The following is a 25,341-nucleotide window of genomic DNA, read 5'->3' as shown; positions in this document are numbered from 1 at the left end:
ACCCCCCACACACTGACCCCCCCACACACACTGACCCCCCCCCACACACTGACCCCCCCCACAAACACACTGACCCCCCCCGCACACACTGACCCCCCCCGCACACTGACCCCCCCGCACACACTGACCCCCCCCCACACTGACCCCCCCCACAAACACACTGACCCCCCCCCGCACACACTGACCCCCCCCCGCACACTGACCCCCCCCCACACTGACCCCCCCCACAAACACACTGACCTCCCCCGCACACACTGACCCCCCCCGCACACTGATCCCCCCCGCACACACTGACCCCCCCGCACACACACTGACCCCCCCCACACTCACACTGACCCCCCCCACAAACACAGCCCCCCCACACACAGTGACCCCCCCCACACATACACTGACCCCCCCCACACACTGACCCCCCCCACACACTGACCCCCCCCACACACTGACCCCCCCCACACACACTGACCCCCCCACACACTGACCCCCCCCACACACTGACCCCCCCCGCACACACTGACCCCCCCCGCACACTGACCCCCCCACACACACTGACCCCCCCCACACACTGACCCCCCCCGCACACACTGACCCCCCCACACTGACCCCCCCGCACACACACTGACCCCCCCCACACTGACCCACCCGCACACACTGACCCCCCCCACACACACTGACCCCCCCCCACACACTGACCCCCCCCGCACACACTGACCCCCCCCGCACACACTGACCCCCCCCCGCACACTGACCCCCCCACACACACTGACCCCCCCCACACACTGACCCCCCCCGCACACACTGACCCCCCCACACTGACCCCCCCGCACACACACTGACCCCCCCCACACTGACCCACCCGCACACACTGACCCCCCCCACACACACTGACCCCCCCCACACACACTGACCCCCCCCACACACACTGACCCCCCCCACACACTGACCCCCCCCACACACACTGACCCCCCCCACACACACTGACCCCCCCCACACACACAGACCCCCCCCACACACTGACCCCCCCCACACACTGACCCCCCCACACACACTGACCCCCCCCACACACACTGACCCCCCCACACACACACTGACCCCCCCACACACACACACTGACCCCCCCCACACACACACACTGACCCCCCCCACACACACTGACCCCCCCCACACACACAGACCCCCCCCCACACACTGACCCCCCCCACACACACTGACCCCCCCACACACACTGACCCCCCCCACACACACTGACCCCCCCCACACACTGACCCCCCCACACACACACACTGACCCCCCCACACACACTGACCCCCCCCACACACACACTGACCCCCCCCACACACACAGACCCCCCCCACACACACTGACCCCCCCACACACACTGACCCCCCCCACACACACTGACCCCCCCCACACACACTGACCCCCCCCACACACACTGACCCCCCCCCACACACACTGACCCCCCCCACACACTGACCCCCCCCACACACACACTGACCCCCCCCACACACACTGACCCCCCCACACACACACTGACCCCCCCCACACACACTGACCCCCCCCACACACACTGACCCCCCCACACACACTGACCCCCCCCCCACACACTGACCCCCCCACACACACTGACCCCCCCACACACACTGACCCCCCCACACACACTGACCCCCCCCACACACTGACCCCCCCACACACACACACTGACCCCCCCCACACACACTGACCCCCCCACACACACACTGACCCCCCCCACACACACAGACCCCCCCCACACACACTGACCCCCCCCACACACACTGACCCCCCCCACACACACTGACCCCCCCACACACACTGACCCCCCCCCCACACACTGACCCCCCCCACACACTGACCCCCCCACACACACACACAGACCCCCCCCACACACACTGACCCCCCCACACACACACTGACCCCCCCCACACACACACTGACCCCCCCACACACTGACCCCCCCCACACACTGACCCCCCCACACACTGACCCCCCCACACACACACACAGACCCCCCCACACACACTGACCCCCCCACACACACACTGACCCCCCCCACACACACACACTGACCCCCCCACACACACACTGACCCCCCCCCCCACACAGACCCCCCCCCCACACACTGACCCCCCCACACACACTGACCCCCCACACACACTGACCCCCCCCACACACACACTGACCCCCCCCCACACTGACCCCCCCCACACACACACACAGACCCCCCCCCACACACACTGACCCCCCCACACACACTGACCCCCCCACACACACTGACCCCCCCCACACACACTGACCCCCCCCACACACACTGACCCCCCCCACACACACTGACCCCCCCCACACACACACTGACCCCCCCACACACACTGACCCCCCCCACACACACACTGACCCCCCCCACACACACACTGACCCCCCCCACACACACACTGACCCCCCCACACACACACTGACCCCCCCCACACACACACTGACCCCCCCCACACACACACTGACCCCCCACACACACACTGACCCCCCCCCACACACACTGACCCCCCCACACACACTGACCCCCCCATACACACACTGACCCCCCCCACACACACACTGACCCCCCCCACACACACACTGACCCCCCCACACACACACTGACCCCCCCCCACACACACACTGACCCCCCCACACACACACTGACCCCCCCACACACACTGACCCCCCCCACACACACTGACCCCCCCCACACACTGACCCCCCCACACGCACTGACCCCCCCACACACACACTGACCCCCCCCACACACACACTGACCCCCCCACACACACACTGACCCCCCCCCACACACACTGACCCCCCCACACACTGACCCCCCCACACACACTGACCCCCCCCACACACACTGACCCCCCCACACACACTGACCCCCCCACACACACTGACCCCCCCACACACACACTGACCCCCCCCACACACACACTGACCCCCCCACACACACACTGACCCCCCCACACACACTGACCCCCCCCACACACTGACCCCCCCCACACACACACTGACCCCCCCCACACACACACTGACCCCCCCCACACACACTGACCCCCCCCACACACACACTGACCCCCCCCCACACACACTGACCCCCCCACACACACTGACCCCCCCCCACACACACTGACCCCCCACACACACTGACCCCCCCCCCCACACACTGACCCCCCCCACACACTGACCCCCCCCACACACTGACCCCCCTCACACACACTGACCCCCCCACACACACACTGACCCCCCCCACACACACTGACCCCCCCCCACACACACTGACCCCCCCCACACACACTGACCCCCCCCACACACACACTGACCCCCCACACACACACTGACCCCCCCACACACACTGACCCCCCCCACACACACACTGACCCCCCACACACACACTGACCCCCCCCACACACACACTGACCCCCCCCACACACACACTGACCCCCCCCACACACTGACCCCCCCACACACACACTGACCCCCCACACACACACTGACCCCCCACACACACACTGACCCCCCCCACACACACACTGACCCCCCCCACACACACACTGACCCCCCACACACACACTGACCCCCCCCACACACACACTGACCCCCCACACACACACTGACCCCCCCCACACACACACTGACCCCCCCCACACACACACTGACCCCCCACACACACACTGACCCCCCCCACACACACACTGACCCCCCACACACACACTGACCCCCCCCACACACACACTGACCCCCCACACACACACTGACCCCCCCCACACACACACTGACCCCCCCCACACACACACTGACCCCCCCCACACACTGACCCCCCCACACACACACTGACCCCCCACACACACACTGACCCCCCACACACACACTGACCCCCCCCACACACACTGACCCCCCCCACACACACTGACCCCCCCCACACACACTGACCCCCCCACACACACTGACCCCCCCCACACACACACTGACCCCCCACACACACACTGACCCCCCACACACACACTGACCCCCCCACACACACACTGACCCCCCACACACACACTGACCCCCCCACACACACACTGACCCCCCCCACACACACTGACCCCCCCCACACACACTGACCCCCCCCACACACACTGACCCCCCCCCCACACACACTGACCCCCCCCACACACACTGACCCCCCCCCACACACACACTGACCCCCCCACACACACTGACCCCCCCACACACACTGACCCCCCCCACACACTGACCCCCTCACACACACACTGACCCCCCCCCACACACACACTGACCCCCCCCACACACACACTGACCCCCCCACACACACTGACCCCCCCACACACACTGACCCCCCCACACACTGACCCCCCCCACACACACACTGACCCCCCCACACACACTGACCCCCCCACACACACTGACCCCCCACACACACACTGACCCCCCCACACACACACCGACACCCCCCCCACACACACACTGACCCCCCCCACACACTGACCCCCCCACACACACACTGACCCCCCCACACACACTGACCCCCCCACACACACTGACCCCCCACACACACACTGACCCCCCCACACACACACCGACACCCCCCCCACACACACACTGACCCCCCCACACACACACAGACCCCCCCCACACACACACACTGACACCCCCCACACACACACTGACACCCCCCACACACACACTGACCCCCCCCACACACACACTGACACCCCCCACACACACACTGACACCCCCCACACACACACTGACCCCCCCCACACACTGACCCCCCCACACACACACCCTGACACCCCCCCACACACTGACCCCCCCCACACACTGACCCCCCCACACACACTGACCCCCCCACACACACTGACCCCCCCACACACACTGACCCCCCCACACACACTGACCCCCCCCACACACACTGACCCCCCCCCACACTGACCCCCCACACACACTGACCCCCCACACACACTGACCCCACCCAAACACTGACCCCCACACACACTGACCCCCACACACACACTGACCCCCCCACACACACTGACCCCCCCCGCGCACACACTGACCCCCCCCCGCGCACACACTGAACCCCCCGCGCACACACTGAACCCCCCCGCGCACACTGAACCCCCCGCGCACACACTGACCCCCCCCGCACACACTGACCCCCCCGCACACACACTGACCCCCCCTGCACACACACTGACCCCCCCCCGCACACACACTGACCCCCCCCGCACACAAACTGAGTCCCCCCGCACACACACTGACTCCCCCCCGCACACACTGACCCTCCCCGCACACACTGACCCCCCCCCCGCACACACACTGACCCCCCCGCACACACACTGACTCCCCCCCCGCACACACTGACCCCCCCCCGCACACACACCACCCCCACCCACTCACCAGCACATCCCAACAAGGGGACATCACCACAGGGGCACACAACCTCCCCTAAAGGTGACACGCCCGGCCCCACCCAATCAGTGAAGGAACCTGCCATGTCCCCAATATCAGCACGCCAGGCCCCACTCCCAACCCTGGCCCCAGATCCTACATCGTCCATCTTCTCACTGAGGGGGCCTGCCTCACTCACCCTCTGAAGGAGGTTGTGGCCGAACCTGTTTTATCAACTAAATCCTATCTTTGTTGTAGAAACAACCATCGGATTCCAGAGAGATTGAAGGTCAGGACCTACAGGTTCCAGCATTCCAAACCCAGGGCCAATTAACTCAATGATCATCTCAGCCCCAGGACATTGCTGCAGGAGTTCCTCAGGGCAGTGACCTAGGCTCAACCATCTCCAGCTGCTTCAACAATGACCTTCCCTCCATCGTAAGGTCAGAAGTGCGGCTGTTCGCTGATGATTGCAGTGTTCAGTTCCATTCGCAACTCCTCAGATAATGAAGCAGTCCATGCCCGCATGCAGCAAGACCTGGACGACATTCAGGCTTGGGCTGATAAGTGGCAAGTAACATTCACGCCACACAAGTACCGGGCAATGACTATCTCCAACAAGAGTAATCTAACCACCGCCCCATGACATTTAACGACATTACGATCATTGAATCCCCCACAATCAACATCCTGGGGGGTCACATTGACCAGAAACTTAACTGGAGCAGCCACATAAATACTGTGGCTACAAGAGCAGGTCAGAGGCTGGGTATTCTGCGGCGAGTGTCTCACCTCCTGATAATGTTCTCTCTGTTGGTCCCACGCAGCCCGGGACCGACTTTTCCAACGTGAAATTTTACGTGAATGGGCCGCACACCCAAAAAAAAATTAGAGGGGACATTGCTCCTTACTCCCCAAAGCCTTTCCACCATCTACAAGGCACAAGTTAGGAGTGTGATGGAATACTCTCCACTTACCTTGATGAGTGCAGCTCCAACAACACTCATGAAGCTCAACACCATCCAGGACAAAGCAGGCCGCTTGATTGGCACCCCAGACACCACCATAAACATTCACTCCCTCCATCACTGGCGTACTGTGGCTGCAGTGTGTACCATCTACAAGATGCACTGCAGCAACTCACCAAGGCTTCTTCGGCAGCACCTCCCAAACCCACAACCTCTACCACCTAGAAGGACAAGGGCAGCAGGCACATGGGAACACCATTGCATCCATTTCCCCTCCAAGTCACACACCATCCTGACTTAGAAATATATCACTGTTCCTTCATTGTCGCTGGGTCAAAATCCTGGAACTCCCTCCCTAACAGCACTGCGGGAGAACCTTCACCACACGGACTGCAGCGGTTCAAGAAGGTGGCTCACCACCACCTTCTCATGGGCAGTCAGGGATGGGCAATAAATGCTGGCCTTACCAGCATCCTGTGAATGAATAACTAAAACCTGGGCTGCACCTGCAAACCCATTGTAACCATGGAGATGACTCACCCGTCCTATGACGACTTGGAACAGAAATCCCACAATCCTTTGCAGAGCTTTCTTCCCATGCTCCCCTCTCCATACGATTGGTCCAATACTCTCAGGCATGACCTGGAAGATCTGAAGACAGACCTAGGAGGCCAGAAAAGGACATGCGCACAGTGAGGTCCAAGTGTTTCTGACAACATTACGCCAAACTCAATTGATTCTTAATGACTGCAGAAAAATGCCCAGAAAGTACCAGAGCCATCCAGAGAAGGTAGATTCCCTGGGCTTTGGTCAGCTAACTGATTTCAGCCAAGCCAACTGCTGAGTGGCTACAGTTGACCGGTATCGGGGCTAAGCTTGTATAAGTTACAAAGAGCACCAGGAATCAGTGTGACTTTCACTGGGAACCGTATTCTGTTCCCTCATATATTACACATAAAATAAACCAGTCTCCAGTATCACAATTGGCCTCGTTTCAGTCTACCTTTACAAAAGAAAGAACTTGCATTTCTATAGCACCGATGACCACCTCAGGACGTCCCAAAGCACTTTACAGGCAATGAAGTACTTTTGAAGTGTAGTCACTGTTGTAATGTGGGAAATGTGGCAGCTAATTAGCGCACAGCAAGCTCCCACAAACAGCACTGAGATAATGACCAGGTAATTTGTTTTACTGATGGTTGAGTGATAAATATTGGCCAGGACACCGAGGAGAACTCCCCTGCTCTTCTTCAAATAGTGGCATTTGACATTCACCAGAGAGGGCAGACTCAGAGGCGCGAGTGCTACCACTGAGTATTACCACTAACATTGAAGATTTGGGAGTTTGAGAGCATCTGGTCAGTGTGGGGCAGTTATTAATGAGTTACATCGAATGTACAGGACAGAAACAGGTCATTCGGCCCAACTGGTCTATGCCAGCGTTTATGCTCCACACGAGCCTCCTCCCACCCTACTTCATCTAACCCTATCACCCTATCCTATACCTCTCTCCCTCATGTATGTATCTAGCCTCTCCTTAAATGCATCTGTGCTATTTACATCAACCACTCCCTGTGGTAGCGAGTTCCACATTCTCACCACTCTCTGGGTAAAGATGTTTCTCCTGAATTCCCTCTTGGATTTATTAGTGACTACCTTATATTTATGGCCCCTAGTTCTGGACCCGCCCACAAGTGGAAACATCTTCTCCACGTCTACCCTATCAACCCCTTTCATAATCTTAAAGACCGCCATCAGGTCATCCCTCAGCCTTCTCCTGTTTAGAGAGAGCCCCAGACTGTTAAGTCTTTCCTGATAGTTATAAACTCTCAGTTCTGGTATCATTCCGGTAAATCTTTCTTGCACCTTCTCCAGTGCCTCTATATCCTTTTCATAATATGGAGACCAGAACTGTTCACAGTACTCCGAGTGTGGTCTAACCAAGGTTCGATACAAGTTTAACATAACTTCTCTACTTTTCAGTTCTGTCCCCCTAGAAGTGAACCCCAGTGCTTTGTTTGCTTTTTTTATGGCCTTATTAACCTGCGTCACTACTTTTAGCGATTTGTGTATCTGTACCCACAGATCCCTCTGCTCCACTGCCCCATTCAAAATCTTATTTTCCAAGCCGTATGTGGCCTTCTTATTCTTCAAAATGCAACTCACACTTCTCTATATTGAAATTCATTTACCAATTACACACCAATCTGCAAGCTTATTAATATCTTCCTGCATTTTGTCACATTCTTCTTTTGTATTAACTGTACCTCCCAATTTGGTGTCATCCGATTCCCGAGTCCAAATCTTTAATGTAAATGGTGAACAACAGTGGTCCCAGCTCCGATCCCTGTGGAACACCACTTCCCACCTTTTGCCAGTCTGAGTAGCTACTGCTGCTCTCTGTTTTCTGTGTCATAGCCTGGGGCATCTCTGGGCACTGCACCACCAGTCAGAACAAGTTATACGGACACTGGACACATCAATAGTAAAGTCAGCTCTGGGGAGTTTTTTATTCATTGACGGGATGTGGGCGTCGCTGGCAAGGCCAGCATTTATTGCCCATCTCTAATTGCCCTTAACTAAGTGGCTTGCTGGGCCATTTCAGAGGGCAGTTAAGAGTCAACCACATTGCTGTGGGTCTGGAGTGATTAGGACATTAGTGAACCGGATGGGTTTTTACGACAATCTGGTGGTTTCATGGTCACCATTACTGATACTAGCTTTTTATTCCAGATAAATTTATTGACTGAATTTAAATTCCCCAGCTGCCGTGGTGGGATTTGAACTCAAGTCTCCGGATCATTAGTCCAGGCCTCTGGATTACTAGTCCAGTAACATAACCACTGTGTTACCGTTCCCTACAGTGATGTGCTATTTTGGTCACTCCACCTAAAAAAGGATAAAAATGCACGAGAAAGGGTTCAGAGGGGAGAGCTTCCAGGCTTCAGGTGATTGAGTTATGGAGAAAGTTACAAGCAACAGAACTTATTCTCTCCTCCTACAGCCCACATACACTCTATCCTATCATGGACTCTACCCACCCATTTAATCTCCTTCCACAGCCCGTGTACACTCTCCCCTATCATGGACTCTACCCACCCATCTCACCATCACCTGCCCTCACCCTCCCAGCCCACTCCATAAGAACATAAGAACTAGGAGCAGGAGTAGACCATACAGTCCTTCGAGCCTGCTCCGCCATTCAGTAAGATCATGGTTGATCTTCGACTTCAACTCCACTTTCCGCCCGATCCCTGGGACATTGGGACCAGTTCTGGGGGAGGTGGGATCTGTACAGGCTGGACGGGTTGCAGCTCAACAGAGCTGGGATGAATATTCTCACAGGGGGGTTTGCTGGTGCTGTTGGGGAGGGTTTAAACTAATTTGGCAGGGGGATGGGCACCAGGATGTAGCATTAGAAAGGAGAAACAAGGTGCACAAAGGATGGGGAGAGACAGATAGCACTAGAGTAAGAAATAGTACGGTATTAGGTAGGGTCAGACTAAGAGAGAATACAAGCAGGTCTAAGACAGGTTTACAGGGCATGAAGCGTGGTAAATAAGGTTGGTGAGCTGCAGGTGCAAATAGCCACATGAGAATATGATGTCGTGGCGATAACGGAGACCTGGCTCAAAAAAGGGCAGGATTGGGTATTAAATATTCCTGGATATAAGGTGTTCAGGAAAGATAGGGAAGGAAAGAAAGGAGGTGGGGTGGCACTATTGATTAAGGACAATATTACTATGCTGGAGAGAGAGGATGTCCTGGAGGGATCAAGGACAGAATCTATCTGGTTAGAGTTGAGAAACAATAGAGGTGCCATTACGCTACTCGGTGTATTCTATAGACCACCAAATAGTGGGAAGGATATAGAGGAGCAAATTTGCAGGGAAATTACAGAGAGGCGCAAGAACTATAAAGAAGTGATAATGGGGGACTTCAATTATCCTAATATAGACTGGGATAGTAATAGTTTAAAGGGCAGAGCGGGGAAGAATTTCTGAAGTGTGTTCAGGAGAACTTTCTTGATCAGTACGTTTCTGGCCCAACAAGGAAGGATCTGGTTCTGGGGATGAGGTGGGGCAAGTGGAGCAAGTGTCAGTAGGGGAACATTTAGGGAACAGTGATCATAGTATCATAAGGTTTAGGTTAGCTATGGAAAAGGACAGGGAGCAATCTAGAGTAAAAATACTTACTGTAATTGGAGGAGGGCCACTTTCAGTGGGTTGAGAATGGATCTGGCCCGGGTAAATTGGAATCAAAGATTGGCAGGCAAAACTGTAATCGAACAATGGGCTGCCTTTAAAGAGGAGATGGTTCGGGTGCAGTCGAGGTACATACCCATAAGGGAGAAAGGTAGGACAACAAAAGTCAGAGCTCCCTGGATGACAAAAAAGATAGAGAGTAAGATGAAGCAGAAAAAGAAGGAAGTGAAAAAAGAACTAAGAGGGGCAAAGAGAGAGTATGAGAATAGACTGGCAGCTAACATAAGAGGGAATCCAAGTCTTCTATAGGCATATAAATAATAAACAGGTGGTAAGAGGAGGGGTGGGGCCAAAAAGGAGACCTACATATGGAGACAGAGGGTATGGCTGAGGTACTAAATGAGTACTTTGCATCTGTCTTTACCAAGGAAGAAGATGCTGCCAAAGTCATAGTGAAAGAGGAGGTAGTGAAGATACTGGATGGGATACAAATTGATAAAGAGGTACCAGAAAAGCTGGCTGTACTTAAAGTAGATAAGTCACCAGGACCGGATGGGATACATCCTAGGATGCTGAGGAGGTAAGGGTGGAAATTGCCATAATCTTCCAATCTCCTTGGATACGGGGGTGGTGCCAGAGGACTGGAGAATTGCAAATGTTACACCCTTGTTCAAAAAAGGGTGCAAGGATAAACCCAGCAACTACAGGCCCGTCAGTTTAACCTCAGTGGTGGGGAAGATTTTAGAAACGATAATCCGGGACGAAATTAACAGTCACTTGGACATGTGTGGATTAATTAAGGAAAGCCAGCACAGATTTGTTAAAGGCAAACCGTGTTTAACTAACTTGACTACGTTTTTTGATGAGGTAACAGAGAGGTCTGATGAGGGTAATGCAGTTGATGTGGTGTACATGGATTTCCAAAAGGCATTTGATAAAGTGTCACATTATAGGCTTGCCAGCAAAGTTGAAGCCCATGGAATAAAAGGGATAATGGCAGCATGGATACAAAATAGGCTAAGTGACAGGAAACAGAGAGTAGTGGTGAACGGTTGTTTTTCGGACTGGAGGAAGGTATACAGTGGGGTTCCCTGGGGTCGGTTCTCAGACCACTGCTTTTCTTGATGTATATTAGTGATTTGGATGTGGGTGTACAGGGCACAATTTCAAAATTTGCAGATGACACAAAACTTGGAAGTATAGTGAACAGTGAGGAGGATAATGATAGACTTCAAGAGGACATAGGCAAGCTGGTGGAATGGGTGGACACATGGCAGATGAAATTTAACGCAGAAAAGTGCGAAGTGATACATTGCAGTAGGAAGAACGAGGAGAGGTAATGGCCCAGAAATTCGGGTCTCCACGGGTGAGTCCGCACGGGGTACTCACCCGTAGGCCCAATGGAAGTGCTGGTTTCCTGCATGCACTGCGCATGCGCGGGAAACCGGCGCTTCCATTCCCTTGAAAGAAGGGGTTGAGAGGTGCAGCGCGTGCGCCGGAGAGGCAGCGCGTGCGCATCAAACTTACGTTTTTTTTCCAGGTTTTGTCCGGGAGGGTAAGTCTCCAGCAGTTACACTTTTAAAAAGCAGGCGCAAGGCCTGCTTTTGACAAGGTAAGTGGTGAATTAATTAAAATTAAAACATTTTTTCCACAGGTTTATTATTTTTAAATATTTTAAAGAAAGGTAAGTTTATTTTTAGCCCCATTAGAAAATGTAATTAATTTTTTCAAAAATTTTAATTATTGTTTAAAATAGTTATTTCATGTAATTTATAGTTATTTTAAAAATATGATTTTTTTAAAAATTTATTTGAATTTTAGTGATGTGTTGGGGCTTAAAGTATTTATAGGTTTGACAGGTCTTCCTGTCAAACTTATGAATGAAGCATTCCCTGCTACCATTGGCTTTATATGGCCCACGTGATCCCAGGGGACGCATCGAACTAACTGCGCCCCTGGGATACGCAAGCACTGCGCGCCCGGCAGTTGGAGGAGGCCCAGGATCGGAATCCCACGCGGGCCCACAGCTCAACGGCTGGTGCGTTAGGTAAGTGCAAGTCAGGGGCTTGCACCCGTGGGAAGCCTCCGACCCGAATTTCTGGGCCAATATAAACTAAAGGGTACAATTCTAAAGCGGGTGCATGAACAGAGACACCTGGGAGTATATATGCACAAATCGTTGAAGGTGGCGGGGCAGGCTGGGAAAGCGGTTAAAAAAGCATACTGGTCTTCATAAACAGAGGCACAGAGTACAAAAGCAAGGAAGTTATGATGAACCTTTATAAAACACTGGTTCGGCCTCAAATGGAGTATTGTGTCCAATTCTGGGCACCGCTCTTTAGGAAGGATGTGAAGGCCTTAGAGAGGATGCAGAAAAGATTTACGAGAATGGTTCCAGGGATGAGGGACTTCAGTTATGTGGATAGACTGGAGAAGCTGGGGTTGTTCTCCTTAGAGCAGAGAAGATTGAGAGGAGATTTGATAGAGGTGTTCAAAATCATGAAGGGTCTAGTCAGAGTAGAGAGAGAGAAACTGTTCCCATTGGCGGAAGGATCGAGAACCAGAGGACACAGATTCAAGGTGACTGGCAAAAGAAGCAAAGACGACATGAGGAAAAACTTTTTTAGGCAGCGAGTGGTTAGGATCTGGAATGCACTGCCTGAAAGGGTGGTGGAGGCAGATTCAATCACGGCTTTCAAAAGGGAATTAAGTACCTGAAGGAAAAGAATTTGCAGGGCTACGGGGTAAGGGCGGGGGACCAGCTGAAGCATTCTTGCAGAAAGCTGGCACGGGCTTGACGGGCCGAATGGCCTCCTTCATGTGCTGTAGCCATTCTATGATTCTATCCCCATATCCCTTGATTCCCCTAGAGTCCAAAAATCTATCAATCTGAGCCTTGAATATACTCAAAGACTCAGCATTCACAGCCCTCTGGGACAGAGAATTCCAAAGATTCACAACCCTCTGAGTGAAGAAATTCCTCCTCATCTCAGTCTTAAATGGTCTACCCCTTATCCTGAGACTATGCCCCTAGTTCTAGACACTCTAGCCAGGGGGAAACAACCTCTCAGCATCTACCCTGTCAATCCCCTTCAGAATCTTGTATGTTTCAATGAGATCACCTCTCATTCTTCTAAACTCCAGAGAGTATCGGCCCATTCTACACAATCTCTCATCATAGGACAGCCCCCTCATCCGAGGAATCAATCTAGTGAACCTTCGCTGCACCGCCTCCAAGGCAAGTATATCCTTCCTTAGATAAGGAGACCAAAACTGTGCACAGTACTCCAGGTGTGGTCTCACCAAGGCCCTGTACAATTGTAGCAAGACTTCCTTCCTCTTATACTCCAACCCCCGTGCAATAAAGGCCAATATGCCATTTGCCTTCCTTATTGTTTGCTGTACCTGCATGCTAGCTTTCTGTGTTTCTTGCATAAAGACACCCAAATCTCTCTCAACACCAACATTTGAAAGTTTCTCACCATTTAAAAAATATTCTGTTTTTCTATTCTTCTTACCAAAGTGAATAACCTCACATTTCCCTACACTATACTCCACCTGCCACCTTACTGCCCACTCACTCAGTCTATCTATATCCCTTTGCAGACTCTGTGTTCTCCTCACAGCTTACTGTCCCACCTAGCTTTGTATCGTCAGCAAACTTGGATACATTACACTCGGTCCCTTCATCTAAGTCATTAATATAGATTGTAAATAGCTGAGGCCCCAGCACTGATCCTTGCGGCACCCCACTAGTTACAACCTGCCAACCTGAAAAAGATCCGTTTATCCCTGCTCTGTTTTCTGTCCGTTAACCAATCCTCTATCCATGCTACTATATTACCCCTAACCCCATGAGCCCTAATCTTATGTAACCTTTTATGTGGCACCTTATCAAATGCCTTTTGGAAATCCAAATATAGTACATCCACTGGTTCTCCTTTATCTATCCTGCTAGTTACATCCTCAAAAAACTCTAATAAATTTGTTAAAAACGATTTCCCTTTCATAAAACCATGTTGACTGTGCCGAATCATGTTATGATTTTCTGAGTGACCTGATACTACTTACTTAACAATGGATTCCAGCATTTTCCCCGACGACTGATGTCAGAATAACTGGCCTGTAGTTCCCTGTTTTTTCTCTCCCTCCTTTCTTGATGTAAGCGGTGTTACATTTACGACCTTCCAACCCACTTGGACCGTTCCAGACTCGAGGGAATTTTGGAAGATCAAAACCAATACATTCACTATCTCTTCAACCACCTCTTTTAGAACCCTAGGATGTAGGCCGTCAGGTCCAGGGGATTTGTCAGCTTTTAGTTTCTCTAGTACTTTTTCTCTACTTGTATTAATTACATTAAGTTCCTCACTCTCATTAGGCCCTTGGTTCCCCACTGTTTTTGGTATGCTTTTTGTGTCTTCTACTGTGAAGACAGATACAAAATATTTGTTTAATGTTTCTGCCATTTCCTTATTATCCCATAATAATTTCTCCTGTCTCAGCCTCTAAGGGACCAACGTTTACTTTTGCTACTCTATTCCTTTTTACATACTTGTAGAAGCTCTTACAATCTGCTTTTATATTTCTTGCTAGTTTTCTCTCATATTCTATTTTCTCCTTTTTATCAATTTTTTGGTCAACCTTTGCTGGTTTCTGAAACTCTCCCAATCCTCAGGCTTACTATTATTCTTTGCAACATTATAAGCTTCTTCTTTCAATCTAATGCCACCCTTAACTTCTTTAGTTAGCCACGGATGGATCACTTTTCCCGTGGAGTTTTTGTTGCTCAATGGAATGTATTTTTGTTGAGAATTATGAAATATTTCTTTAAATGCTAGCCACTGATTATCTACCGCCATACCTTTTAATCTATTTTTCCAATCTACCTTACCCAACTCGCCCCTCATACCCATGTAATTGGCTTTATTTAAGTTTAAGACCCTAGTTTCGGACATAGGCAAGTCACTCTCAAAATTAAGGTGAAATTCTATCATATTATGATCACTCTGCCCCAGAGGATCCTTTACTGTGAGATTGCTAATTAACCCTGTCTCATTACACAATGCATGATCTAAAATAGCCCGTTCCCTGGTTGGTTCCATGACGTATTGTTCTAGGAAACTGTCCCGAATGCATTCCATGAACTCGTCCTCCAGACTATCTTTGCCAATTTGATTTGTCCAATCTATATGAAGATTAAAGTCCCCCAGATTATTGCATTACCTTTGTTACAAGCTCCTACTAATTCTTGATTAATATTCTGTCCAACGGTATAGCTACAGTTAGGGGGCCTACATACTACTCCTACCAGTGTTTTCTGCCCTTTGTTATTCCTTATCTCCACCCATACTGATTCTACTTTCCTGATCTTGGCAAAGCCTGGAGACTCAGGGACACACGGTGGCATAGTGGTTAGCACTGTTGCCTCACAGCACCAGGGACCCGAGTTCAAATCCGGCCTCGGGCGACTGTCTGTGTGGAGTTTGCACATTCTCCCCGTGTTTGCGTGGGTTTCCTCTGGGTGCTCCGGTTTCCTCCCACAGTCCAAAGATGTGCGGGTTAGGTTGATTGGCTATGATAAATTGACCCTTAGTGTTAGGGGGATTAAACATGTGGGATTACGGGGATAGGGTGGGATATGTGTTGGTGTAGGGGTTACGGGGATCGGGTGGGATATGTGTCGGTGCAGGCTCGATGGGCCGAAATGGCCTCTATCTGCACTGTGGGGTTTCTGTGATTTCTGTGATCTTCTGAGCCGAGATCCTTTCTTGCTACTGTCCTTATGTCATCCTTTATTATCAGGGCTACTCCCCCTCCTTTTCCATTCTGCCTGTCTTTTTGAAACGTCATGTACCCTGGAACATTTAGTTCTGAACCTTGGCCACCTTGCAACCACGTCTCTGTAATGGCTATTAGATCAAACCCATTTATCTCTATTTGTGCCACTAGTTTGTCTATCTTGTTACGAATGCTTCGTGCATTCAGATAAAGAGCCTTTAATTTAAATTTTTTACCATTATTCCCTGCCTTGACCTTATTCTCTGCTGCACTGCTACCATTAAACTCTCTGTCCCTTCCTGTCACACTCTGTTTATTTTTACCCAAATCACTACACTGCTCTATTGCCTTGACCTTTCTCTTTAGATTTCTAAATTTCCCCTCACCTGACCCCCCCCTTTTTTTTTAGTTTAAAGCCCTATCAACAGCCCTAATTATTCGATTCGCCAGGACGCTGGTCCCAGCCCGGTTTAAGTGGAGCCCGTCCCGACAGAATAGCTCCCTCTTTCCCCAGTACTGGTGCCAGTGCCCCATGAATTGAAACCCCTTTTTCCCACACCACTCTTTGAGCCATGCATTTAACTCTCTGATCTGCCTATGCCAATTTGCGCATGGCTCAGGTAGTAATCCAGAGATTATTACCCTTATGATTCTGCTTATTAATTTAGACCCTAGCTCCTCAAACTCCCTCAGCAGAACCTCATTCTTAGTTCTACCTATGTAGTTGGTTCCTACATAGACCACGACAACTGGATCCTCCCCCTCCCACTCCAAGTTCTTCTCCAGCTGTGAGGAGATATCCTTAACCCTGGCACCGGGCAGGCAACACAGCCTTCGGGACTCTCTTTCGCGGCTGCAGAGAAGAATATCTAACCCCCTGACTATACTGTCCCCGACTACTACCACATTCCTTCCTTCTCCCTCCACTTGGATGGCCCCCTGTACCACGGTGCCGTGGTCAGTTTGCCCATCCTCCCTGCAGTCCTTTTCCTCATCCATACAGGTAGAAAGTACCTCGTACCTGTTGGACAAGGTCCAAGACTGAGGCTCCTCCATCACTACATCCTGGGTCCCCTGACTCGCGGTCACACCCTCCTGTCCCTGACTCGAAAGTACTGCTTAACCTAAAGGGTGTGACTGCCTCCTGGAACAAAGTGTCCAGGTAACTCTCCCCCTCCCTGATGCATCGCAATGTCTGCAGCTCGGACTCCAGCTCAACAACTCTGAGCCGAAGTCCCTCGAGTTGCAGACACTTACTGCAGATGTGGTTGCTCGGGATCGCGCTGATCTCCATAAACCCCCACATGCTGCAGATACGACACACCACCTGCCCTGCCATCGCTAACCTTGTTTTATTTATTAATTAATTGGTTAAAGATTTTATTCAATCATTATTTTAGGTTTATTATTTGATTATTCTATTTAATTTAAGTTATTAATTTATTAAGCACCAGCAAGTTACAGTTTCTCAGCTTTTAATTTAACCCCCTTCCTTAACTTAGAGAGCAAAAAAAACTGTAATACTCACCAACCAATCACCTACCTGCTCGCCTGTGACATCACTCTTTGATGTTGTTTTTGAATTGGAGCCTCGCCGCTGTCGCTGCTTTAATTCAGCTCCCCTCTCGGACCGCTCTTTATCCTCTCGCCATTGCCGCTGCTTTAATTCAGCTCCACTCTCGGGCCGCTCTCTATCCTCTCGCTGCTGCCGCTGCTTTAATTCAGCTCCGCTCTCGGGCCGCTCTTTATCCTCTCGCCGCTGCCGCTGCTTTAATTCAGCTCCACTCTCGGGCCGCTCTTTATCCTCTCGCCGGTGCCGCTGCTTTAATTCAGCTCCACTCTCGGGCCGCTCTTTATCCTCTCGCCGCTGCCGCTGCTTTAATTCAGCTCCGCTCTCGGGCCGCTCTTTATCCTCTCGCCGCTGTCGCTGCTTTAATTCAGCTCCGCTCTCGGGCCGCTCTTTATCCTCTCGCCGCTGCCGCTGCTTTAATTCAGGTCCGCTCTCGGGCCGCTCTTTATCCTCTCGCCGCTGCCACTGCTTTAATTCAGCTCCACTCTCGGGCCGCTCTTTATCCTCTCGCTGCTGTCGCTGCTTTAATTCAGGTCCACTCTCGGGCCGCTCTTTATCCTCTCGCCGCTGCCGCTGCTTTAATTCAGCTCCCCTCTCGGGCCGCTCTTTATCCTCTCGCCGCTGCCGCTGCTTTGATTCAGCTCCGCTCTCGGGCCGCTCTTTATCCTCTCGCCGCTGTCGCTGCTTTAATTCAGCTCCGCTCTCGGGCCGCTCTTTATCCTCTCGCCGCTGCCGCTGCTTTAATTCAGGTCCACTCTCGGGCCGCTCTTTATCCTCTCGCCGCTGCCGCTGCTTTAATTCAGGTCCGCTCTCGGGCCGCTCTTTATCATCTCGCCGCTGCCGCTGCTTTAATTCAGGTCCGCTCTCGGACCGCTCTTTATCATCTCGCCGCTGCAGCTGCTTTAATTCAGGTTCGCTCTCGGGCCGCTCTTTATCCTCTCGCCGCTGTCGCTGCTTTAATTCAGGTCCGCTCTCGGGCCGCTCTTTATCCTCTCGCCGCTGCCGCTGCTTTAATTCAGCTCCACTCTCGGGCCGCTCTTTATCCTCTCGCCGCTGTCGCTGCTTTAATTCAGCTCCACTCTCGGGCCGCTCTTTATCCTCTCGCTGCTGCCGCTGCTTTAATTCAGCTCCACTCTCGGGCCGCTCTTTATCCTCTCGCCGCTGTCGCTGCTTTAATTCAGCTCCACTCTCGGGCCGCTCTTTATCCTCTCGCTGCTGTCGCTGCTTTAATTCAGCTCCGCTCTCGGGCCGCTCTTTATCCTCTCGCCGCTGCCGCTGCTTTAATTCAGCTCCACTCTCGGGCCGCTCTTTATCCTCTCGCCGCTGCTGCTGCTTTAATTCAGCTCCGCTCTCGGGCCGCTTTTTATCCTCTCGCCGCTGCCGCTGCTTTAATTCAGCTCCACTCTCGGGCCGCTCTTTATCCTCTCGCCACTGCCGCTGCTTTAATTCAGCTCCGCTCTCGGGCCGCTCTTTATCCTCTCGCCGCTGCCGCTGCTTTAATTCAGGTCCGTTCTCGGGCCGCTCTTTATCCTCTCGCCACTGCCGCTGCTTTAATTCAGCTCCACTCTCGGGCCGCTCTTTATCCTCTCGCCACTGCCGCTGCTTTAATTCAGGTCCGCTCTCGGGCCGCTCTTTATCCTCTCGCTGCTGTCGCTGCTTTAATTCAGCTCCACTCTCGGGCCGCTCTTTATCCTCTCGCCACTGCCGCTGCTTTAATTCAGCTCCACTCTCGGGCCGCTCTTTATCCTCTCGCTGCTGCCGCTGCTTTAATTCAGCTCCACTCTCGGGCCGCTCTTTATCCTCTCGCCGCTGTCGCTGCTTTAATTCAGCTCCGCTCTCGGGCCGCTCTTTATCCTCTCGCCACTGTCGCTGCTTTAATTCAGCTCCACTCTCGGGCCGCTCTTTATCCTCTCGCCGCTGCCGCTGCTTTCATTCAGGTCCACTCTCGGGCCGCTCTTCATCCTCTCGCCGCTGCTTTAATTCAGCTCCACTCTCGAGCCGCTCTTTATACTCTCGCCGCTGCCACTGCTTTAATTCAGCTCCGCTCTCGGGCCGCTCTTTATCCTCTCGCCGCTGCCGCTGCTTTAATTCAGCTCCACTCTCGGGCCGCTCTTTATCCTCTCGCCGCTGTCGCTGCTTTAATTCAGGTCCACTCTCGGGCCGCTCTTTATCCTCTCGCCGCTGTCGCTGCTTTAATTCAGGTCCGCTCTCGGGCCGCTCTTCATCCTCTCGCCGCTGCTTTAATTCAGCTCCACTCTCGAGCCACTCTTTATCTTCTCGCCGCTGCCGCTGCTTTAATTCAGGTCCGCTCTCGGGCCGCTCTTTATCCTCTCGCCGCTGTCGCTGCTTTAATTCAGCTCCCCTCTCGGGCCGCTCTTTATCCTCTCGCCACTGCCGCTGCTTTAATTCAGCTCCACTCTCGGGCCGCTCTTTATCATCTCGCCGCTGCCGCTGCTTTAATTCAGGTCCGCTCTCGGACCGCTCTTTATCATCTCGCCGCTGCTTTAATTCAGGTTCGCTCTCGGGCCGCTCTTTATCCTCTCGCCACTGCCGCTGCTTTAATTCAGCTCCACTCTCGGGCCGCTCTTCATCCTCTCGCCGCTGTCGCTGCTTTAATTCAGGTCCGCTCTCGGGCCGCTCTTTATCCTCTCGCCGCTGCCGCTGCTTTAATTCAGCTCCACTCTCGGGCCGCTCTTTATCCTCTCGCCGCTGTCGCTGCTTTAATTCAGCTCCACTCTCGGGCCGCTCTTTATCCTCTCGCCACTGCCGCTGCTTTAATTCAGGTCCGCTCTCGGGCCGCTCTTTATCCTCTCGCCGCTGTCGCTGCTTTAATTCAGCTCCGCTCTCGGGCCGCTCTTTATCCTCTCGCCGCTGTCGCTGCTTTAATTCAGCTCCACTCTCGGGCCGCTCTTTATCCTCTCGCCACTGCCGCTGCTTTAATTCAGGTCCGCTCTCGGGCCGCTCTTTATCCTCTCGCCGCTGTCGCTGCTTTAATTCAGCTCCGCTCTCGGGCCGCTCTTTATCCTCTCGCCACTGCCGCTGCTTTAATTCAGCTCCCCTCTCGGGCCGCTCTTTATCCTCTCGCCGCTGCTGCTGCTTTAATTCAGCTCCGCTCTCGGGCCGCTCTTTATTCTCTCGCCACTGCCGCTGCTTTAATTCAGGTTCGCTCTCGGGCCGCTCTTTATCCTCTCGCCGCTGTCGCTGCTTTAATTCAGGTTCGCTCTCGGGCCGCTCTTTATTCTCTCGCCACTGCCGCTGCTTTAATTCAGCTCCCCTCTCGGGCCGCTCTTTATCCTCTCGCTGCTGCCGCTGCTTTAATTCAGCTCCGCTCTCGGGCCGCTCTTTATCCTCTTGCCACTGCCGCTGCTTTAATTCAGCTCCGCTCTCGGGCCGCTCTTTATCCTCTTGCCACTGCCGCTGCTTTAATTCAGCTCCGCTCTCGGGCCGCTCTTTATCCTCTTGCCACTGCCGCTGCTTTAATTCAGCTCCGCTCTCGGGCCGCTCTTTATCCTCTTGCCACTGCCGCTGCTTTAATTCAGCTCCACTCTCGGGCCGCTCTTTATTCTCTCGCCACTGCCACTGCTTTAATTCAAGTTCGCTCTCGGGCCGCTCTTTATCCTCTCGCCGCTGTCGCTGCTTTAATTCAGGTCCCCTCTCGGGCCGCTCTTTATCCTCTCGCCGCTACTGCTGCTTTAATTCAGCTCCGCTCTCGGGCCGCTCTTTATTCTCTCGCCACTGCCGCTGCTTTAATTCAGGTTCGCTCTCGGGCCGCTCTTTATCCTCTCACCGCTGCCGCTGCTTTAATTCAGGTTCGCTCTCGGGCCGCTCTTTATCCTCTCGCCGCTGTCGCTGCTTTAATTCAGGTTCGCTCTCGGGCCGCTCTTTATTCTCTCGCCACTGCCGCTGCTTTAATTCAGGTTCGCTCTCGGGCCGCTCTTTATCCTCTCGCCGCTGCCGCTGCTTTAATTCAGGTCCGCTCTCGGGCCGTTCTTTATCCTCTCGCCGCTGTCGCTGCTTTAATTCAGCTCCGCTCTCGGGCCGCTCTTTATCCTCTCGCTGCTGCTTTAATTCAGCTCCACTCTCGGGCCGCTCTTTATCCTCTCACCGCTGCCGCTGCTTTAATTCAGGTTCGCTCTCAGGCCGCTCTTTATCCTCTCGCCACTGCTTTATCCTGAGACTGTGGCCCCTAATTCTAGACACTCCATCCTCCCTGCATCTACCCTGTCAATCCCTCTCAGAATCTTATGTGTTTCAATGAGATCACCTCTAATTCTTCTAAACTCCGGAGTGTATCGGCCCATTCTACTCAATGTCTCATCATAGGACAACCCTCTCATCCCAGGGATCAATCTAGTGAACCTTCGCTGCACCGCCTCTAAGGCAAGTATATCCTTCCTCAGATAAGGAGACCAAAACTGTGCACAGTACTCCAGGTGTGCTCTCACCAAAGCCCTGTACAATTATAGTAAGACTTCCCTATTCTTGTACTCCAACTCCCTTGTAATAAAGGCCAACATGCCATTTGCCTTCCTAATTGCTTGCTGTACCTGCATGCTAACTCTCTGTGTTTCCTGTACTAGGACCCCTACATCTCTCTGAACACCAACATTTAATATTTTCTCACCATTTAAAAATATTCTGTTTTTCTATTCTTCCTACCAAAGTGAATAACCTCACATTTCCCTACATTATACTCCATCTGCCACCTTACTGCCCACTCACTCAGTCTACCTATATCCCTTTGCAGACTCTGTGTTCTCCTCACAGCTTACTGTCTCACCGAGCTTTGTATCGTCAGCAAACTTAGATACATTACACTCGGTCCCTTCATCTAGGTCATTAATATAGATTGTAAATAGCCGAGGCCCCAGCACTGATCCTTGCGGCACCCCACTAGTTATAGCCTGCCAACTGGAAAATGACCCATTTATCCTTACTCTCTGTTCTCTGTCCATTAACCAATCCTCTATCCATGTTAATATATTACCCCCAACCCCATGAGCCCTAATCTTGTGTAGCAACTTTTTATGTGGCACCTTATCGAATGCTTTTTGGAAATCCAAATACACGACATCTACTGGTTCCCCCTTATCTACCCTGCTAGTTATATCCTCAAAAAACTCTAATAAATTTGTTAAACACTATTTCCTTTTCATAAAACCATGTTGACTCTGCCTAATCATGTTATGATTTTCTAAGTGCCCTGATACCACTTCCTTAACAATGGATTCCAGCATTTTCCTGACGACTGATGTCAGGCTAACTGGCCTGTAGTTCCCCGTTTCTCTCTCCCTCCTTTCTTGAACAGTGGGGTTACATTTGCTACCTTCCAATCTGCTGGGACCGTTCCAGCATCTAGGGAATTTTGAAAGATCACAACCAATGCATCCACTATCCCTGCAGCCATCTTTTAGAACTCGAGGATGTAGGCCATCAGGTCCAAGGGATTTGTTGGCTTTTAGTCCCATTAGTTTTTCCAAGTACTTTTTCTCAACTAATATTAATCACTTTAAGTTCCTCATTCTTGTTAGCCTCTTGGTTCCCAATTATTTTTGGTGTGCTTTTTGTGTTTTCTACTGTGAAGACAGATGCAAAATATTTGTTTAAAGTCTCTGCCATTTCCTTATTCCCCATTCTAATTTTACCTGTCTCAGCCTCTAAGGGACCAACGTTTACTTTTGCTATTCTCTTCCTTTTTACATACTTGTAGAAGCTCTTACAATCCGTTTTTATATTTCTTGCTAGTTTACTCTCATTCTATTTTCTCCCTTTTTATCAATTTCTTGGTCATCCTTTGCTGGTTTCTAAAGCTCTCCCAATCCTCAGGCTTACTACTATTCTTCACAACATTACAAGCCTCTTCCTTTAATCTAATACTATCCTTAACTTCTTTAGTTAGCCACGGGTGGATCACGTTTTCCATGGAGTTTTTAATTTCTCAATTGAATGTATATTTGATGAGAAGTTTGGAATATTTCTTTAAATGTCTGCCACTTCTTATCTCCTGACATACGTTTTAATCTAATTTCCCAATCTACCTTAGCCAATTCACCCCTCATACCTATGTAATTGGCTTTATTTAAGTTTAAGACTCTCATTTCAGATTTTAGTATTTCACTCTCAAACACAATCTGAAGTTCTATCATATTATGATCACTCTTCCCCAGAGGATGCTTTACTATGAGATTACTAATTAACCCTGTCTCATTACACAATACAAGATCTAAAATAGCCTGTTCCCTGGTTGGTTCTATGGCGTATTGTTCTTAGAAACAGTCTTGAACCCATTCCATGCACAACAGGTTCTGGGGTTCCTGTTTAAATCTCTCCCACTGTGGCTCATGTCCCCTTTCAATCTCCAGCTCCGTTAGCCTCTCCTCACAACTTGGAGCCCTGAACCCTGGAATCATCCCTGTTATCCATCCTTGAACCACCCCTGTTATCCATCCTTGAACTATCCCTGTTATCCATCCTTGAACCACCCGTTATCCATCCTTGAACCATCCCTGTTATCCATCCTTGAACCATCCGTTATCCATCCTTGAACCATCCCTGTTATCCATCCTTGAACCACCCGTTATCCATCCTTGAACCATCCCTGTTATCCATCCTTGAACCATCCCTGTTATCCATCCTTGAACCATCCCTGTTATCCATCCTTGAACCACCCGTTATCCATCCTTGAACTATCCCTGTTATCCATCCTTGAACCACCCCTGTTATCCATCCTTCAACCATCCCTGTTATCCATCCTTGAACCATCCCTGTTATCCATCCTTGAACCATCCCTGTTATCCATCCTTGAACCATTCCTGTTATCCATCCTTGAACCATCCCTGTTATCCATCCTTGAAACACCCGTTATCCATCCTTGAACTATCCCTGTTATCCATCCTTGAACCACCCGTTATCCATCCTTGAACCATCCCTGTTATCCATCCTTGAACCATCCCTGTTATCCATCCTTGAACCATCCCTGTTATCCATCCTTGAACCATCCCTGTTATCCATCCTTGAACCATCCGTTATCCATCCTTGAACCACCCGTTATCCATCCTTGAACCATCCGTTATCCATCCTTGAACCATCCCTGTTATCCATCCTTGAACCATCCCTGTTATCCATCCTTGAACCATCCCTGTTATCCATCCTTGAACCATCCCTGTTATCCATCCTTGAACCACCCGTTATCCATCCTTGAACCATCCCTGTTATCCATCCTTGAACCATCCATTATCCATCCTTGAACCATCCCTGTTATCCATCCTTGAACCACCCGTTATCCATCCTTGAACCACCCCTGTTATCCATCCTTGAACCACCCGTAATCCATCCTTGAACCATCCCTGTTATCCATCCTTGAACCATCCGTTATCCATCC

General features: G+C 51.9%; 1 protein-coding gene across 1 annotated transcript in view; it reads right to left on the bottom strand.

Moving 5' to 3' along the window:
* LOC147104957 (tRNA (32-2'-O)-methyltransferase regulator THADA) overlaps nt 1–25,341 on the bottom strand; it is a 194,390-nt gene that overhangs the window by 157,001 nt on the left and 12,048 nt on the right. The window contains 1 exon segment of the mRNA XM_085962123.1: nt 6,945–7,067. Coding sequence (XP_085818249.1) covers nt 6,945–7,067 — 123 coding nt within the window.

The sequence above is a fragment of the Somniosus microcephalus genome, chromosome 19 (assembly GCF_052327205.1).
Source record: "Somniosus microcephalus isolate GS21.2 chromosome 19, FLI_Smic_1.0, whole genome shotgun sequence".
Classification (NCBI taxonomy): domain Eukaryota; kingdom Metazoa; phylum Chordata; class Chondrichthyes; order Squaliformes; family Somniosidae; genus Somniosus; species Somniosus microcephalus.
Note: the sequence above shows the minus strand (reverse complement) of the source record. Positions and strands in the feature narration are given on the sequence as shown.